The sequence below is a fragment of the Nerophis ophidion genome, linkage group LG06, assembly GCF_033978795.1.
Source record: "Nerophis ophidion isolate RoL-2023_Sa linkage group LG06, RoL_Noph_v1.0, whole genome shotgun sequence".
NCBI lineage: Eukaryota > Metazoa > Chordata > Actinopteri > Syngnathiformes > Syngnathidae > Nerophis > Nerophis ophidion.
In genome coordinates, this window is record NC_084616.1 from 52,781,635 (window position 1) to 52,800,180 (window position 18,546).

Genomic DNA, 18,546 nt, shown 5'->3' on the forward strand with positions numbered 1-18,546 from the left:
CGGGTTCGATCGAACCCTAGGGGTTCGGTGAGTCGGCCTCAGGGGTTCGGCAGCGGTCAAAACACACCCAATTAATCGTGTAAATAAAAACTTCTCCCCTATCGGCCTACTGTGTTGGTTTTCTCCTTTGAACAAGGTGATGTTCATGCACCGTAATTTTGTGCACCAGTAAAAAAAACATGGCAACACTTTAGTATGGGGAATATATTCACCATTAATTAGTTGCTTATTAACTTGAAAATTAATAACATATTGGCTCTTAACTAGTCCTTATTAAGTACTTATTAATGCCTTATTCGGCATGGCCCTTTTGTAACCCTAACCCTCTAACCCTGACCCTAACCAAATAACTCTAAATTAAGTGTTTATTACTTAGAATATGTTCCCCTAGTGTCCAAATAACTCTTAAATTAAGTATTTGTTACTTAGAATATGTTCCCCATACTAAACTGTTAACAAAAACATATAACTTTGTCTTGAATTTGAAAAAAAAAAAAATTTAGTTTTTTTACTAAAGAAGGTTTCGGTGAATATGCATATGAAACTGGTGGGGGGCTTCACGGTGGCAGAGGGGTTAGTGCGTCTGCCTCACAATACGAAGGTCCTGCAGTCCTGGGTTCAAATCCAGGCTCGGGATCTTTCTGTGTGGAGTTTGCATGTTCTCCCCGTGAATGCGTGGGTTCCCTCCGGGTACTCCGGCTTCCTCCCACTTCCAAAGACATGCACCTGGGGATAGGTTGATTGGCAACACTAAATTGTCCCTAGTGTGTGAATGTGAGTGTGAATGTTGTCTGTCTATCTGTGTTGGCCCTGCGATGAGGTGGCGACTTGTCCAGGGTGTACCCCGCCTTCCGCCCGATTGTAGCTGAGACAGGCGCCAGCGCCCCCCGTGACCCCGAAAGGGAATAAGCGGTAGAAAATGGATGGATGGATGGAACTGGTGGGGTTCGGTACCTCCAACAAGGTTACGAACCACTGTTATAGAGAGACATGTTTGTCCTTTTATTTTGAAAAGTCACAGCAATAGTTCCTGGTTGGAACTATTGAGGTCTGCTGTATGTCAGAATTGAAATAAAAAAAGGACGTGACAAAAGATACAATAGTGCTAATAGTGTAAAAAACATAATTCAAAACACGGTGATTTTATTTTGAAATGGGTTCCGGTAGTGTAAACGGGTACCACAAAGCACAGTGTTGCGGATCACGTGACTGCGGTGAACATCAATGAGTGCATGCTGTCTGCCTCACTGAACAACAACGTCACATCTCTCTATCGAGACAACGAGACACGGCCCGGGGAACCAAAAGAGAAAGACGGTGATGTTTTATTTCATGGCTTCTGATAAATGGTTTCCAGAGGTAAAATCTTAGTCCTAACGTTAGCTACACCGCTAGTAGCTCGCCAGCCTTACTACAGCTAGCAAGCGAGGGTTTAGCTAGTTAGCATTAACTGTTCTGGTTCCATTCAAAAGTCATTTTGATTGCGGTAGTATGGACAATTTGAATATTTATATTATCTCTTTGATTTTGCTTTGACAAGGCTGAGACAGAAAAGCGTGAGGTGGACTCTGGTTTGTAAGCTTTTACTGAACAAACATTAGCTTGATCGATTTATAGATACCAATGCCCCAAAAGGGACAAGCGGTAGGAAATGGATAAATGGTTGGTAGTGTCAGCTTTGGATCAATATTAACACGTTAAGCTATTGTTCCAGTTCTTTTTTAGGTGTATTTGAGGAAAATATGTTTTTTTGTATTGTTTGTCATTTCAAATGATTATATTAATTATTACGGAAGTTGTCATTTGAAAAGAGGTGTTTGGGGAGCCGAAAAATCTATGTACTTAAGTATTTTTTAGCTTTGGTTTAGTCATTTTGCTCTAATCACGTTATTTTTATAAACCAATTGCTCTAATCACTTTATTTTAATAAACCAATTGTGTGTAGTAAAATTAATGCCTATATTAAAATCAATGCTAATATTATTTTGACAATATGTGTACATATTCTATATATTGTTAAAGGCCTACTGAAACCCACTACTACCGACCACGCAGTCTGATAGTTTATATATCAATGATGAAATCTTAACATTGCAAGACATGCCAATACGGCCTTTTTAGTTTACTGAATTGTAATTTTAAATTTCCCGCGAAGTGTCCTGTTGAAAACGTTGTGGAATGATGACGCGTGACGTCACCGGTTGTTGCGGACATGTTCTTCCAGCACTGCTCATGGCTAAAAGTCGTCTGCTTCAATCGCATAATTACACAGTATTCTGGACATCTGTGTTGCTGAATCTTTTGCAATTTGTTCAATTAATAATGGAGAAGTCAAAGAAGAAAGATGTAGGTGGGATGCGGTGTATTGCAGCTGCCTTTATCAACACAAACACAGCCGGTGTTTCCTTGTTTACATTCCCAAAGGTGAAGCTTTACTATGGAACAGAGCGGTCAAGCGAACATGGTTCTTTACAACATGTCAACCGGCAGGTTTCGGTGAGAAAATTGTGGTAGTAAGTCTGCTCTTACCGTAGTTATGAGCGGAGTTCGCGTCCTCCTGCAGCTGCGGACACTCCTACCTCCTGCAATCGGAGACACTGGCGGTCACCACACCCATGGCCATACCCCTCTGACTTTCAGGTGCCATATAATCTCACTAAAACACTAGTAACACAATAAGCAGATAAGGGATTTTCCAGAATTATCTTAGTAAATGTGTCTAATAACATCTGAATCGCTCCCACTGCCTTCGCCTTTTTTTTTTCTTCTCTCTAGTCCTTCACTCTGACTATCCTCATCCACGAATCTTTCATCCTCGCTCAAATTAATGGGGAAATCGTCGCTTTCTCGGTCCGAATCGCTCTCGTTGCTGGTGGCTATGATTTTAAACACTGTGAGGATGTGCTATATAAATAAAGTTGAGTTGATTTGATTTGATTGATGTAAGGAGCTCCACAACCGGTGACGCCACGCGCACATCGTCTGATACTTCCGGTCAGGCAAGGCTTTTTATTAGCGACCAAAAGTTGTGAACTTTATCGTCAATGTTCTTTACTAAATCCTTTCAGCAAAAATATGGCAATATCGCGAAATTATCAAGTATGACATAGAATGGACCTGCTATCCCCGTTTAAAGAAGAAAATCTAATCTCAGTAGGCCTTTAAATTACACACATTTGTAGATGTTAGTATTTTTTGTTTGCTTGATATTTTTCCTGTGTTTTTGCTGGTAAATCATCAATAAGTTGAAGGCAAAGTTACAAAATAGTTCAATGAGTTTTACAATACAATGAATGTAATGCTATTTTTTGTAAGTAATAATATGCAGCAGCCTCTTAAATTAATCAACACAATTTCACTATTAAATATTTTGACCCTTAAATGTATAATGACAGATAATGGCACAGCAAAATCTGTTTACTGTGAAGATTAAAAGATATTACAGGTTACATTTAAATGTGTTTGTGTGTGCGTTTGTTTCACAGCAGAATTGAGCCCAGTCACGTCCACTGTTTTTGGTTCGGACCAAGTGTGTATTTTTCTACAAATGGATAATGGAGACTGGGGCCATAGGGTAAGGGATTCCCGGCGAGACAATGCAACCGTAATGTTAAATGTGGAAAAACGTAAGACTAGTTGTAATATAAAGTTAGATCATTTTGGTAACAAAAGAAGCTTAATCTTTTCCTTAAAAAGTCTCTGTTGTATGTGTATATGTAATAATAATTCATTTTGTGTCTTGACATAGATAAATTAAAAAGGTAATGCCTCCCTTGCTTTCGCCCTAGATGACCACTCCTGTTACCTTAAACGTAGGAGGTCACCTGTACACGACCAGCTTGTCCACACTGCAGCGTTATCCAGACTCCATGCTGGGTGCCATGTTCCGGGGAGACTTCCCAACAACCCGTGATTCCAAAGGAAATTACTTCATCGATCGTGACGGGACACTTTTCAGATACATCCTAAACTTCCTGCGGACATCGGAGCTGACCCTCCCGGTTGACTTCACAGAGACAGACCTTCTGAGGAAAGAGGCTGACTTCTACCAGATCGAACCTTTGATCCATTGCCTCAGTGACCCCAAGCCGCTGTACCCTCCAGACATCTTCGAGCAGGTCGTCGAGCTTTCAAGCACCCGCAAACTGTCCAAATATTCCAACCCAGTAGCTGTCATCATCACACAGCTAACCATAACCACAAAGGTCCATGCCCTGTTGGAAGGAATTTCCAAAAACTTCACCAAATGGGACAAACACATGATGGACACCAGAGACTGCCAGGTGTCCTTCACGTTCGGACCGTGTGACTATCATCAGGAGGTGTCCCTGCGTGTTCACCTTATGGACTACATCATGAAACAAGGCTTCACCATCCGTAACACCCGAGTGCATCACATGAGCGAGCGAGCAAATGAGAACACGGTAGAACATCACTGGACTTTCTGTAGACCGGCTCACATAGTTGCAGACTGACTTATTGTGAAGGACATTTGTTCTCATCTGTTATTGGAAGATGTTACATGTATTGTGATTTTATGACCAAATATAAATGCATTACGTTAAAAGAAAAAAGGTTTTTGTTCTTTTAAAATGTCAAACCTTAAGAAGCACAGCTTAACACATAATGTGCCATTTTAAAGTATTTAGTAGCAATAATGTATATGCTCCTAAGGAAATTAGCAATATGTGCTGCCACTGTTACTCTGCAATAAAGTAATTGTGAATTTAAGACATTAATTGGAAACTGTTGCCTATATATGGTAGCCTATTAATCATTGATTTGTTTTATGCAAGGTTGTGTATTATAGTTAACTAAAAAATGCTGCACACAAAATATGTTTGTCTCTGGCCCCATCAACCTTTATGGACTTGACTGCTCTTGTGGCACTTTGTTGAAGAATGACATTTGCATTAACAGTTGTCCACCTTTGATCTGTAATTCATTACTGGACTTAATGAATGAATGATCTTTATTGTTATTGTGCATGTACAGGTCCAACGGAATTTAGGTTGCTTCCCTGAGGTGCTTTGCATTTAAAAAAACAAGAACCACACAATATACAGAAACAACACAATATACAATGTGGCCTAAGACCACTTAAGAGGCAATGTAAAAAACAAAAAAACGAGACAATAAAAAGTGACTAGTGAAACTGACTAGAGAGGAGTAGTGCTGATTCCCAGTGTGCTGAGGGGGAGAGAGTCAGTATTTCCTACCTCCTATGCTCTGCAGGCTTTTTATTGTGGATAAAATATGTAAATAAATATGTTAAATATTGTACAGTTGGCGTGTAAACGCTGATTGCACAGTGACACGGTTTTAAAATAATCCTCGTAGTCTTCATGGTATTGTTTCTAACCTGTGTAGTTGTTGCATGTGTTTAATGTATGTGTAGTGTGGGTAGTTGTGTGTTATGTTATTTAGGCATGGCAATAAATTCTTAAATCTCAAAGGGATTTTTGTACTTTAAATATTTCCAGATTCTAGCTGTATGTCATACTGTTACACTTTTGTGATCAATAAACCCATTTTTCCATTTGTCAAGTGTTTGACCTACTGTCCTGATGTGTACATTTTCGCTTCGTTCTTATAAATCAAACAAATCTACTGTCATCAAATTCCATTATGGCTTTAAAATGTATTGGAGCCCGTTTAAGGAAAGGTGACAGTGTTGTCAAATGTATCCAGGCTGAATATCAAACAAATACATGTCTAACAACAAAAGAAGTGCCACTATTTTGTCTCAATATGTTAGGGGGCAGCACGGTGTAACAAGGGTTAGTGCATGTGCCTCACAATACGAAGGTCCTGAGTTCAATCCTGGGCTCGAGATCTTTCTGTGTGGAGTTTGCATGTTCTCCCCGTGAATGCGTGGGTTCCCTCCGGTATGCTGGCTTCCTCCCACCTCCAAAAACATGCACCCGGGGATAGGTTGTTTGGCAACACTAAATTGGCCCTAGTGCAGGGGTCGGGAACCTTTTTGACTGAACGAGCCAAGAAGCCAAATATTTTGGAATGTATTTACTTAAGAGCCATATAATATTTTTTTAACACTGAACACAACTAAACACGTGCATTTTTAAGTAAGACCAATATTTCTAGAGTATAATAGGTCTCTCATTCTTTGTAATAACATTGTTATTTTGAAGCTAAATGTGGAGGGGGCGTGGCCTGCGGGCCTGCAGCGAAGCGGGGTGTTGCCAGGACCGGCCTTGAAATCAGCGACAGGTGTGTAGATGGCCCACCTGGGTCTTATCTAATCATCTGTCGCTCTGTTATAAGCAGCAGCCAGGAGGAGAGACGGGGTTGGGGCTGGGGCTGGAGCCAGAGCGCGAGCGAGAACGAAAGAGAAAAAGACAATTGCTGGAAAGCAACTGAGAGACTAATTGAAAAATAAAACAATATTGTAACCCTGAAACAGGCTCTCATGTCGGTGCTTGGTGGTCTGAAGAACCCCCAGGAGGGTAAGCCCCACACTAACCAATAATAAATAAATAACTTCTTACCTTTAATGCAACTTCTTGAACAGGTGCGGTAGGAAACGGATGGACGGATTAAAAATGCATGAGAATGTTTTATATTTTGAACGTTATTTTTAACACTGTGATTACAAGTGGAATTATTCATTACTTATTGTGTTAAGCAATGTCAGCTCAGATTTTTCCGAGAGCCAGATGCAGTCATCAAAGGAGCCACATCTGGCTCTAGAGCCATAGGTTCCCTACCCTGCCCTAGTGTGTGAATGTGAGTGTGAATGTTGTCTATCTGTGTTGGCCCTGCGATGAGTTGGCGACATGTCCAGGGTGAACCCCGCCTTCCGCCCGATTGTAGCTGAGATAGGCACCAGCGCCCCCCGCAACCCCGAAGGGAATAAGCGGTAGAAATGGATGGATGGATGTGTGAATGTTGTCTGTCTATCTGTGTTGGCCCTGTGATGAGAGCGACTTGTCCAGAGTATACACAGCCTTCCGCCTGAATGCAGCTGAGATAGGCTCCAGCGACCCCAAAAAGGGACAAGCGGTAGAAAATGGATGGGTGGATGGATGTTTTGGCTACTCTAAACAGTATGAACTATTGCAAATATATATGTTCCCTAAAAAATATTGTTTATGTTGCTGCAGAGCTGCTATAATAAATTGATTAACCTGTCAAGCCAGATAGCTGAACTTGTATTTCAATTTATATTTTAATCACATTGTTGAGAATGTACCCATCCATCCATGTCTCTTTTAAGGTCGCGGGGGTGATTTTTAATATTTGCCGAGCGGATACACGCGTTGCACAACCGGATATTACGTGTGACAAGGGTGCGCTCGTTTACTACGCAATATCATTTGGATTTATAGCAGCATATATACCGCCTGTCGTATTATCCAGGGATGTGTTTAAACGAGTACACCCTTGACTGCATCCCTTTTGCAACATTTGGAAGGACATTTATGAAGGCCAATGCTTCAATAGCCCGTCTTAACTAATTAAACGATTCATTCAACTTGATTTATTGAACTTCCCGTGTCTGCAGGATGTTTCAGAGGAGTAGACACCTACGAGAATTACTCAGCCTTGTGCCTGGCAAACGTCGTTTTGGGGCGTACAGGTTTCTCCCTGTCTTCTTTTGCATCGGAGGCGTCATGGAGTGGATCATGATCAACGTGAGGATAGGAAAAGAAACATTCTGTAGGTGTAACTTGACTAAAAAATTTCATTTATGTATACCGCATTTCCTTGAATTGCCGCCTGGGCGTTAATTAATTTAAAACCTCTTCTCACTCCTGCGCTTACCAAAGGCATGCGGTAAAAGTAAGCTTGCGCTTTTTATTTTAAAACCTCTTCTCACTCCGGCACTATCCAAAGGCATGCAGTAATAATTGAGGGTGATGTAAGCTTGGACCTTAAATCCTACTGTATAGCTCTTAATCTTCCCTTTATGCAATTTCAAATTACCGGTATTGAAATCAGCCTCCTCCATTTTGAAAATGATGACAGGGGAAGTGTCACTCGTGACGTCACTAGTTTGACCAGGCGGTAATACTAAGCATGCGCTAATTATTTTGCGAAGCCAGTTTGACCCGGCAGTAATTCAAGGCAAGTGGATACTATATACCTTGTGGCAATTCAAGGAAATACGGTATTTGTTTATGTATTTATTTAGTTCAGTAACGTTATCTGTTCACTTGTGCTTACAAGCTTATATGTGAATAATAACAAATCAGAATTGTAGTTTATTAATATAACAAATGAGTTTTTTTAGTCAAACCTGATTTTAATTAATGCATATTTTGTGCTAAAACGATTTCATGGGAAATATACTGATAACATAAATTTAAAGAACAATTTTAACATACATTTAGCAACATTACTACACTAACTCTTACTTGGATTTGAACCTAGCACCGTCTGCCTTTAATTCGAACAATAATAATGTGCTGCGATGAGGTGGCAACTTGTTCAGGGTGTACACTGCCTTCTGCCCGATTGTAGCTGTGATAGCCAGCAGCGCCCCCCGTAACCCCAAAGGGAATAAGCGGTAGAAAATGGATGGATGGAATAATAATGTGGCTAGCTATGCAGCTAATGGGATCCATTTGGCCTCTAAAACACTGTAAAATGCTCTCAAAAACCGCCATCAATACTTCATTTATGTCCCTCAACTTGTATAATTACCAAACTGTATCGACATTGATATTACATAGGAACTTTTATCCAGCATATTAACACTTTGCCTTGCTTACAAAGACACTCGAATTGCTATGGTATTAGACTTAGACTTCCTTTTATTGTCATTCAAATTCGAACTTTACAGTACATATAAGAATGAACTTTCTTTGCATTAGCTCATTGTAGTGCAGGATAAAAGAGCAATAATGTGCAAATATAAATAAATAGATTACTGTTCATGTGCCTCACAATACAAAGGCCCTGAATAGTCCTGATTTCAATCCCGGGCTCGAGATCTTTCTGTGTGGAGTTTGTATGTTCTCCCCTTGACTGCGTGGTTTCTCTCCGGGTAATCCGGCTTCCTCCCACCTCCAAAGAAATGCACCTGGGGATAGGTTGATTGGCAACTCAAAAATTTGGCCCTAGTGTGTGAAAGTGAGTGTGAATGTTGTCTGTCTATCTGTGTTGGACCTGTGATGAGGTGGCGGCTTGTCCAGGGTGTACGACGCCTTCCGACCGAATGCAGCTGAGATTGGCTCCAGAGACCCCAACAGGGACAAGCGGTAGAAAAATGGATGGACTGTACAGATAAATATATTGCACTATTGCATATGCAACCATGTTTATGGATGTATGTTATATTGTCTTTTTATTTTCTTTATATTCCAGCAAGTTAATCCGTTTTTAGCAAAAGAATAGCTAACTTCTGCCAACAGCACCCGGATGGCTTTTGAGTTTTTTAATGCACAACACCAATCTGTACTGACTGAAAAACACAATCATATTATAGTATCTGTCAAGTATTAGCCCATATTTCATGTTTTGTTTGTACACAACTGGCTCGACAGTGTATGTAGTTGTACTAACAAGCATGTTGTGCTGCGTGTATCTTGATCAGTATTATAGTGTCTGTTTGGGGATGTTTCCAGTTGATTTAGGGTTGGTGGGAAAAAGTTTGTACCACTGCAGGGTTTGTCAGCACCAACAGCTTGTCTTTTCTAGGGATTTAATTTCTTTGAGCAGTTTTCTCCTCTCCAGGTAGAAAAAACCTTTCCATCGATAATCAGAGGTGGGTAGAGTACCCAAAAAATGTACACAAGTAAGAGTACCATTACTTTAGAATATGCCTCGAGTAAAAGCAAAATGTTGTCATCAAAAAAGTTACTTGAGTAAGAGTAAGTAAGTATTCAGTGAAAAACAAACTTAAGTAATGATTAACTTAAGAGTAACTTCTGATTTATTTGGTACAGGGGTGTCAAACTCATTTTAGATCGGGGGCCACATGGAGAAAAATCTACTTCCAAGTGGGCCGGATTGGTAAAATCAAGGCACGATAACTTAAAAATAAAGACAACTAGAGATTGTTTTCTTTGTTTAAAAATCCATGTTTTTTTTGTTTTTTTTACACCTACATGTTGCAGTTAATAGTATTCGGTCTTTAATTGTCGTTATTTATACTTTCTGACTAAATAAAATGATAATGTTCATCAGTCAACTCATTGGTGTTCATTTTCAATATATGAAGATAAAAAAATTATATCAAAATCAATTTACAGGATGTTATTTATGTAGTTTGCTCATTTTCTTCGACTGGTGCACTAACATGTGGTTTATTTTTCAAACATATATTGCATCATCGAGAAAGATACATCCATCCATCCATTTTCTACCACTTGTCCCATTTTTGGTGATTAAAATAATCCGAGACAAGACATACAAAATGATTGCTATTGTAGCCAACTGTTTTAGGTGGTTTCTTTTTACCAGTTGTCTCAAACAGCCGGGATGTGCTGGTGTCATGTCACGTAATTAACGTTATTTTGGGGACATTCTGACACTTCTTTAACAAGTAGGTTTCTATTTTATCACACCAGCGGCTTGTTATTCCTAGGAAGGAAGAATGACGGGCTCCGTTTGATTGATGGAATGGAGTAAAACGTCACTAAAGCTTACGTTGGATTGGCGAAACAGTCATATGCCTGCCGGAACAATGTTCGCTGACAAATTCATTCATTTTTGCAAGCCTTAATGAATAGATTATAAAAATTATGATATAGATATGTAACGATCGGAATGAAACACAATGTAATGGAGTATAAGTAGCGTTTGTTATTCACAAAAATACTTGAGTAAAATTAAAAAAGTATGTTTCAATAAAACTACTCTTACAAGTAATTTCTTTTCAAAGAGTTACTTGAGTAAATTTAAATGTAGCGCGTTACTACCCACCTCTGTCGATGATAACATTGTTTTCAACTCAATGCAGTAGAATCACTCCCTTTCTTTCAACATAGTTTGGCAACCAAAATCATGCCGATCCTGACTCTTTCATCTGCTCCAACGTTTCACCCTCTGTTCGGGCTTGCTCAGCTTTTATATCCAGTAGTTCATCCTCCGTATATTGAGGTTGAAAAAGATAAGCTTATGAATTCTCATTAGTCCACATATAGTCAACCTTGTCATCTATTACCAAGTCTGTCATGATTAGAAGGTTTCTTGCCAGACATAGGAACACACATTTATTGACGGAGGTAGGAAGTGCATTTGGGCACTGAGACAAATACGCCTACGATAGGATTTCCGGTAATGCTTAAAATGACCAAAATACAGTACATTTTGTATATATTACATATTGGAATGTTACTGCACTAAATACATAATTAAAGGCCTACTGAAACCCACTACTACCCACCACGCAGTCTGATAGTTTATATCGTTATATAGTTTATATAGTTTATATTTTCTTCTATGTCCCACTCTCCCTTGTGGAGAGGGTCCGGTCCGATCCGGTGGCCATGTACGGCTTGCCTGTGTATCGGCTGGGGACATCTCTGCGCTGCTGATCCGCCTCCGCTTGGGATGGTTTCCTGCTGGCTCCGCTGTGAACGGGACTCTCGCTGCTGTGTTGGATCCGCTTTGGACTGGACTCTCGCGACTGTGTTGGATCCATTATGGATTGAACTTTCACAGTATCATGTTGGACCCGCTCGACATCCATTGCTTTCGTCCTCTCCAAGGTTCTCATAGTCATCATTGTCACCGACGTCCCACTGGGTGTGAGTTTTCCTTGCCCTTATGTGGGCCTACCGAGGATGTCGTAGTGGTTTGTGCAGCCCTTTGAGACACTAGTGATTTGGGGCTATATAAGTAAACATTGATTGATTGATTGATTGATATATCAATGATGAAATATTAACATTGCAACACATGGCAATACGGCCTTTTTGGTTTACTAAATCACGATTTAAAATTTCCTGGGAGTTTCTTCTTGAGAACTTATCGTAATCATGATGTGTACGTGTGACGTCACGGGCTGTTAGGAAATATGAGCGCTGCACACACACACAGCCAAAGGTCGTCTGTTTAACGGTATAATTACACAGTATTTTGGACATCTGTGTTGCTGAATCTTTTGCAATTTGTTCAATTAATATTGGAGAAGTCACAGTAGAAAGATGGAGTTGGGAAGCTTTAGCCTTTAGCCACACAAACACACGGTGATTCCTTGTTTAAAATTCCCGGAGATTAAACTTTACTATGGATCACAGCGGTCAAGCGGACATGGATCCCGACCGAATGTCAACCAGCAGTTTTGGGTGAGAAAATTGTTGTAAAAAGTCGCTTCTTACCGGAGATCAGCTGAGCTTGCGCCGTCCATAAAGCTGCCGTCAACTTCCCTGAGACACTACGGCGTCAACACACCCGTGGACACACACTTCCGACTATCAGGTACTGTTAAACTCACTAAAACACTAGCAACACAATAGAAAGAGAAGGGATTTCCCAGAATTATCCTAGTAAATGTGTCTAAAAACATCTGAATCCGTCCCAATGCAATCGCTTTTTTTTTTTTTTTTTTCCTAGTCCGTCGCTATCAATATCCTCAAACAAATCTTTCATCCTCGCTCAAATTAATGGGGAAATTGTCGTTTTCCCGGTCCGAATAACTCTTTTTGTTGGAGGCTCCCATTAAAAACAATGTGATAATGTGAGGAGCCATCAACATGTGACATCATCGTCTGCGACTTCCGGTAAAGGCAGGGCTTTTCTGTTAGCGACCAAAAGTTGCGAACTTTATTGTGGATGTTCTCTACTAAATCCTTTCACCAAAAATATGGCAATATCACAAAATGATCAAGTATGACACATAGAAGGGACCTGCTATCCTCGTTTAAAAAGGAAAATCTCATTTCAGTAGGCCATTAACGTGTGTATATGAAACATTAATGGAGGGTTTTCACGTAGCTTTAGAGGGCTTTGAAGGCAACATAATGGACTCCCATTAGCCACATCTTGCAAGTATTTTTTACCTTGAGAACCCGAAAAAAAAAGACAGATGTTCTTGTGTCTCATAATGATTGTGAATGATAGGCTATTTCCCCCCCAAAAAGTGCAGTTCCACATTAAAAGAAGAGCTCGAATGCTGTGCACCATGAGGACCACCTCAGCGATGTTGAGGGAAGATTTTTATGTGTGGTAAAAATTCATATCAAGTGCATGATTTATTGAAATTTTTCATGCGCTCCTTCAAGCAAAACCGGGCCCCCCGCCTACGTACAGCGCATGCTTTGCGTTTAGGGCAAAGTGCCCCTATTTGAATCATACTACATGCATGATGCTAACAATTATACTATATTGACTATATTCTCATTTGTTCCCTTTCTTGCCAGATGATGTGTACCGAAGAAAACGATCAGAGAGGCAGTACCAGCAGAAAGTATCAGAAGGTCTCATAGTTGTAAATGAGCCTGCAGCCAAGTAAAATATGCTTTGGCTCACCGCGGACTTCTTTGGAATTTTTCAATGGTTCCTACCTTGGAATTGTGCACACTTCACAATCAGTGACTTTATTAAGTTATATGAAGAAAATACTTCAAAACATGCACATTTTATTGTTAATTGCTGTTTTTTAAGTAGTTCCATATACTGTATGTTCATATAGAAGATATGGTTATAACAGCTGACCTGGCTTCAGAATACTAAATAGCACCTGCCAAAACAGCTTTGGTTTAACTAACAAAATGAAATATAAAAACCCACAATCAAGTGGATCAGACGCACACTTTGGTTATTTCAGTTGTCCCATCCGATTGGGAGACTTTGCAGGCAGACAAAGCTGTAAGGGTGTTTCCACAGCATGATGGGGTTCCCATCCAGCCTCAGCTCGAACATGTTGCTTCGGATGTAATAGCTGGTGTTTCCTTGGCAGAATGTCTCATCGGTTATGGTTGCAATCTTGTTGTTCTGTCGGGGAAATGGATCATATAGGCACAGCTTAACCTTTGAATAAATCTGAATATTCTTCATAAATACAGTGCTCATGTTGAATTCCAGTGGAACCTCCAAAAGTAAACACAACCCGTTTTGTTACGATGGCCCATGATAAATGATATACCGGTAAATTAACCTGTTGTAATCTGTTTAGGGCTGCAACGATTGATCGATTAGAAAAAAAAATTCACATTCATATTTTGTTGCTTCGAGTAATTGTTTAATGTGTGTGTAAATAACAAAACAATTATACAATCCAGACTGCATGTTGTAGCCAGAGTGCCCCTTAAATATATGTACATAGTTTCCACACGGCTGCTGCAATAAAGCACACATAAGAGTGGTGCTATGTTGGTGCCGTGATCTGTGTTGCAGCCAACAGTGCAGAGTTGTTGTTTTTTTTACTTTTATTTATGCACACATGGTAAAAGTGCTATTTTAATGTCTGCATTTGATCAATTTAAACTATTTTCCCCTGAAATACGCATTGAGGCTAAAAAGTGTGTTTGATCTGATCGTTCCTCCCCACAAAGTGCTTGAAATGCTGCAGCTTAATCCATCCATCCATCCATTTCTACCGCTTATTCCCTTTGTGGAGTTGCAGGGGGCGCTGGCCCCTATCTCAGCTACAATCGGGCGGAAGGCGGGGTACACCCTGGACAAGTCGCCACCTCATCGCAGGACCCTGCAGCTTAATAGTGCAGCTTAATTTGCCCAATTGTTGTTGTTTTTTTTGGGGGGGTGCTCCAAAAATTAAGCCCTTTTCATGCATAAAATGGCTAAATAAACTAAAATGTCAATAGTACCCCAGCAGACACAAAAAAACATTGATTATATGTGTATGTTTTTTAAAACTGACTTCTAAACATTGTTGCAAAATAGTCGTATTTATAAATTGAGATAACATTAACGTCAAATGTTGGATCCACGTTGTTGTTTGGGAAATTACCAAATTGCAATGGTCAAATTAACGTCACAAACTGACATTGAATAAAAGTAATCAAAAAGTATGTTTTTCAACGCTGTATTTGTCTTGTCAAATATTAGTTGGGAAATGACCAAAATTCAATGGTCACATCAACAACTTCGGAACCCAACATTGATTAAACATTGTCAAAATGCATGTTGTTCCAACGTTAGGTTTGAGTTGCTCAACTTCAGGACCTAATTCAACAAGTTCTCAGCATTGTTTTAATGTCTTGTGCCTGCTGGGGCAGTTGTATTGGTTACTAAGGGAGACCAAAACTCAATATCATGGTCACAGATATAATGAGTGTCAGGCAGCATTACTATACAGTATTTGGATTAAAACGGTGAAAGGTGACTAAAGGGTGTTATTTAATGTCTGGAGTGGTCCCATTATGTTGAAAAATGGTACTTAGAATGTCGTAAACATGTGTTTTATGCTCTTTCTATGAAAATATTTGTTTTATGATTGATGATTCCTACTTTGCGGAAATTCATTTTTTGCGATCATGTCCGGAATCAATTAACAGCGATAAACACGGTACTCAGTTAATAGAACTTAATTAACTTTCATACAAGAGTAATAATTTAATTTACCCAATGTATAAGAAAGTATAGATTTGGAAAAGTCATCAGTACTACCTAACAAAATTTATAGTAAATATATCTGACCTGTGGGGTACATGCCATGTTGTTTTATTATTGTTGACAACGTATTGCTTTCGCCAAACACAATGAGCAGCCAAAAGAAAGATGTATGCACCACTCTCAAGTTCATTTCCGGTACTATGGTCATCGCGTTGTTTGCGGCAGCGTCATAAAAATACACCCCATTATAAAAGATACTCAGGGATCTCAGGTTTTCTGCGACACCACTTTGACTACTATTGCAGGCTGAGGTGGCCCAAATCTGATTTTTTTCCAGCTAACTGTAGGCTCCAGCACCACCGCAAGCACAGAAGGGACAATCGGTACAAGATGAATGGATCATCCATGGAATCAGTCTGTCAGATGAAACAAAAAATGAGCTGTTTGGCCACAATACCCAGCAATATGTTTGGAGGAGAAAGGATGAGGCCATTAATCCCAGGAACACCACCCTAAGCATGGTGGTGGTAGTATTATGCTCTGGGCCTGTTTTGCTGCCAATAGAACTGGTGCTTTACAGAAAGTAAATGGGACAATCAAAAATGAGGATTACTTTCAAATTTGTAATGACAACCTAAAATCATCAGCCCGTAGGTTGGGTCTTGTGCGCATTTGGTTGGTCCAACAGGACAATGAACCCAAACACATGTCAAAAGTGGTAAAGGAATGGCTAAATCGGGATACAATTAAGGTTTTAGAATGGCCTTCCCAAAGTCCTGACTTAAACGTGTGGACAATGCTGAAGAAACAAGTCCTTGTCAGAAAACCCAACAAATTTAGCTGAACCGCACCAATTTTGTCAAGAGGAGCGGTCAAAAATTCAAACAGAAGCTTGTGGATGGCTACCAAAAGCGCCATATTGCAGTGAAACTTGCCAAGGGACATGTAACCAAATATTAACATTGCTGTATGTATGCTTTTGACCCCCCCTAACCCTAACTAAATTTCAGCAGTATTTAATGTATTTCTGATTTCCGTATCATGTATTGTTTCTCCAGCTTCATTTCTGTTTAAGACATGCTTCACTTTTATTCCCGAGTGCGGCCACCATTGCTGCTCACTGCTCCCCTCACCTTCCAGGGGATGTAACAAGGGAATGGGTCAAGTGCAGAGGGTAATTTCATCACATCTAGTGTGTGTGTGACTATCAGTGGTACTTTAACTTTAACTTCAATTGTCGTCACCCCTGTGGGTACGTGTTCAAGTTGACACGACCAAGAGGGGGGCTATTTAGACTTTAGGTGGGTGCAACTTAGAGTGTGTGCGGCCGCAGCTAGCTGATCAGGAATTCGGTCGCATTTCCGTTTAGACTATACAGTCACCTTCTACCTTCTGATGTGGCCCAAAATGATGTGAAAAGAAAATATTTGAAACACTTTGGAACGTTTAGACTAGCAAAAAATATCCAAAATGTGTCACTCAAGGGCAGAACAATCACATTTGGTGTCAAGTGTAAACGGGCAATTTTATTTTGGAGGCCCAGACTTTTGGTGGAACTCCAAATGGAACAATTTTAAGTGCTTTGCACTTATAAAAGTTCCACTGTCAATGCACTTACGTGTAGGTGGACAGTGTGAAGAGATTCTGGAAGTTGAGGCACTGCTGTTAGCTCGTTGTTTCCAAGGTAAAGATACATCAGTTTGGGTATTTTCTGCAACGAAAGTGTTTTTTTAACTTTTTTTTTTATTCAACCCATAACTTTTTTTTTTTAAACAAATGTGGAATCCTTATTTATTCATGCATCATTTTAATACAAGAAGAATGTTTGCTCACCTTAAACACAGTGGATTTTACACCTTGTGTGGTGAGCTTGTTGAAGTTGGCGTTGAAAGACACAAGACTGACTGGAAGTGTTGGCAGTTTAGTCAGCCTGTTGTTTGAAAGAATAAGTTCTGCAAGATTTGTAAGTCTGGAAAAAGCTCCGTCTTCTATCTCCGCAATGAGATTCCTACTTAGGTCAATTGTTTTCAGTGTTGCTGGAAAATATGCAGAGACACTATAGAAGTACAAGATAAATCACTTGAGCATTGGTTTAAAAGGGTTGTTGACTTACTCATGTCTGCAAAGTCATTGTTGTGTATTTTGGTAATTTTGTTAAAACGAGCATAGAGATAGGCTGTTTCTTTTGGCAATGTTGGGACAGCGGACACATCAGGGGACACCTCCTCACAGTAAACAGAACCACTCAGACAAACACACAGTAAACATGTTGGCATGTCTGTTGGCAGAAAAAACACATCATTGCAGTTACGGTGGATCCATATTCAAGTGCTACTTCAAGTACACAACACACACATTTTGGACAAGGGCACTTGATCAGCCCCAGTATTACATAACATATACTTTAGCTACATTTACCAATGTGAATGAATTCTTTTTCACGTGTTGCATAATCGGGTTCGGAACGTTTCTAAATGAGTTCAAACAAACCTTACCAAATGCTTCTGGAACTACAGCTTCCTCTCTACCCTGAACAATTTCATAATCCTGCATGTCTCCCTGCAAAAAGAAGCGAATCCTCATGATCTAAATCCTCAGTTCATGTATTTCTTCCCTCTCAGTCGTTTAAACATGAAGTTTTACCTCCATGTTTCTGGCTTCTGTTGTTTCATCTCTTGCTGAAGACAGTGTCCATGACAGCACTGCAGATATGAAAAATAAAGTCCTTAAATGCATCATTGTAGCTGTTGAAAAAGACAAAGGGATGTTTGCTTTGTTAAAGCCTGAGATGAATTAGAGCTGGAAAACTTCCACCCCGATTTTATTTGCAGCCTGCGTGTTGAGCAAGAGAAGAACTTTAACTCAATACATGCTGTGTGGGATTTTTGCAATTGTTTCAGCTGAGTCTGTTTGTGGAAAACGTTTAAATGTACTGGTAGGGAACTGCACTTTTTTTTTTAAAGTTCGCCCATCATTTACACTCCTTATGTGGGACAAGAACATAATTATTTTCCTTTTTTTATGCATTCTAAATCGAAAATGCTAGCGAAATTCAGCTAA

General features: G+C 39.8%; 3 protein-coding genes across 7 annotated transcripts; 2 read left to right on the forward strand and 1 right to left on the reverse strand.

Moving 5' to 3' along the window:
* Positions 1 to 1,159: 1,159 nt before the first annotated feature.
* Positions 1,160 to 5,547, forward strand: kctd6b (potassium channel tetramerization domain containing 6b). Of its 5 annotated transcripts, none has more exons than XM_061904194.1 (3): positions 1,160 to 1,317; positions 3,489 to 3,574; positions 3,789 to 5,547. In XM_061904194.1, the coding sequence occupies exons 1-3, from the start codon at positions 1,233 to 1,235 to the stop codon at positions 4,473 to 4,475; spliced, it is 858 nt and encodes a 285-aa protein (XP_061760178.1). In that variant the 5' UTR covers positions 1,160 to 1,232; the 3' UTR covers positions 4,476 to 5,547. The 5 variants fall into 5 exon arrangements, with proteins under 5 accessions (XP_061760178.1, XP_061760177.1, XP_061760180.1 ...); XM_061904193.1 differs by having other exon boundaries at positions 1,173 to 1,317; positions 3,486 to 3,574; XM_061904196.1 differs by having other exon boundaries at positions 1,192 to 1,359; positions 3,486 to 3,574.
* A 1,831-nt stretch (positions 5,548 to 7,378) lies between these two features.
* On the forward strand, positions 7,379 to 13,971 carry LOC133554921 (ubiquinol-cytochrome c reductase complex assembly factor 5). The gene is made up of 2 exons (XM_061904204.1): positions 7,379 to 7,680; positions 13,332 to 13,971. Exons 1-2 carry the CDS (start codon positions 7,527 to 7,529, stop codon positions 13,421 to 13,423), a joined length of 246 nt encoding a protein of 81 aa, XP_061760188.1. The 5' UTR covers positions 7,379 to 7,526; the 3' UTR covers positions 13,424 to 13,971.
* Positions 13,531 to 18,325, reverse strand: ognb (osteoglycin, paralog b). The gene is made up of 6 exons (XM_061904202.1): positions 18,130 to 18,325; positions 17,982 to 18,045; positions 17,600 to 17,764; positions 17,320 to 17,522; positions 17,105 to 17,197; positions 13,531 to 13,905 (listed from the first exon to the last, which is right to left on the reverse strand). Exons 1-6 carry the CDS (start codon positions 18,223 to 18,225, stop codon positions 13,735 to 13,737), a joined length of 792 nt encoding a protein of 263 aa, XP_061760186.1. The 5' UTR covers positions 18,226 to 18,325; the 3' UTR covers positions 13,531 to 13,734.
* Between the last annotated feature and the right edge of the window lie 221 nt (positions 18,326 to 18,546).